The following is a 1345-nucleotide window of genomic DNA, read 5'->3' as shown; positions in this document are numbered from 1 at the left end:
GAATGGAGGCACCTTGATGAATGCTTCATTATAGAAGACCAGAAGCAATTATATTGGGAAACCTTCCAACAATAAAAAGCCAAACAGGGTACAGCTATCATAGTTCAACTGGAACATCTCGTCTCCCAAGCCAGCCAAGGGCAAGAACCAAGAACCCAAGGAAAAGGAGGAAAGAAGCGTGGAAGAAGAACATTGAATGAATCAATATGGATGGTTGGTGAGTTACCAGCAAATTCTGGAAGGGTAGTACCGTTGTCAGAGGTATTTCAACAACCCTCAAAATTGTTGAAATGATCATTACATCTTGGAATATAAGAGGCCTCAACAACAGAGGAAAACAAAGGTACCTTAAAGAGAGATTGAAGAAAGACAAGCCAAACATCATGATAATATAGGAAACTAAAATCAGTGAAAGAAAGCTTAAAGGAATTCTGGAAAATTTCAAACCCCAGTACCAAGTCATGGCTCAGGATGCCAATGGTAGCACGGGAGGGCTAGCGATCATATGGAACCCTGAAGAGGTTATGTTTGAGGAATGGATCAGCCTTCCAAGAATACTATTAGGCAAGTTTCAGAATATTGGATCCAAAGAATGGGTGCTACTTACAAGGGTTTATGGACCTCACATCCTGGGGGAAAGAGGAGCATTCCTCCAGAATCTAGCAAAAATGAGAAACCTATACCCGGAAGACCTATGGGTAGTAGGTGAAGATTTCAACATGATTACCTCTCTAGCTGAGAAGAAGGGAGGAATGAGAAGAATGGAAGCTGATATGGAAGCCTTTGGAGACCTCATTGCAGAACTCCACTTAGTGGATCTAATTAATGGAGTCCACACATGGAATAATAGGAGGGGAGGAAACCATCAAATTGCCTCACACCTGGACAGATACCTGATCTCAAAACAAGCCATAAGCAGAGATATCTTCATGGAAGCCTTGATCCTCCCATGCATGGGCTTAGACCACTGGCTGATAAGACTGGAGATAGATCTGAAAGAGTGACCCAACAACCACTCTTTCTGATTTGAAGCATTCTGGTTAAGAGACCCTAATCTCCTAAAAAGAATAGAGGAATGGTGGAGAAAGAGTGAAGAGCAAGGGTGGACTGCATGCATACCTTCCAACTTAAATTTAAGGAATTAAAAAAAAATAATGAAATGGAACAAGGAAGAATTTGGACATATTATGAATGCCCAACACCAGATGAATAAGCAAATGGTGGAGCTACAACAACAAATAATTCAGGAAGGGAGAACTGAGGCTCTTATAAAGGAAGAAGGACTGCTAATAAACCAGCTGGAGGAAAGAAGAAAGCAAGAAGAAATCCTTTGGAAACAAAAATC

The 1345-nt window shown here is 41.1% G+C and overlaps 1 protein-coding gene across 1 annotated transcript; it reads left to right on the top strand.

Annotated features, from left to right (window-relative positions):
* The first annotated feature begins 461 nt into the window (after nt 1-461).
* On the top strand, nt 462-1004 carry LOC149167824 (uncharacterized). Its single transcript, XM_089430601.1, has one exon. The coding sequence runs from the start codon at nt 462-464 to the stop codon at nt 1002-1004; it is 543 nt and encodes a 180-aa protein (XP_089286727.1).
* Nucleotides 1005-1345: the final 341 nt, after the last annotated feature.

The sequence above is a fragment of the Pinus tabuliformis genome, chromosome 5_1 (genome assembly GCF_031772625.1).
Source record: "Pinus tabuliformis cultivar Carrire ecotype Pingquan chromosome 5_1, CPIR1, whole genome shotgun sequence".
NCBI lineage: Eukaryota > Viridiplantae > Streptophyta > Pinopsida > Pinales > Pinaceae > Pinus > Pinus tabuliformis.
The sequence above is the reverse complement of the archived record's forward strand: the minus strand, read 5'-3'. Positions and strand labels throughout refer to the sequence as shown.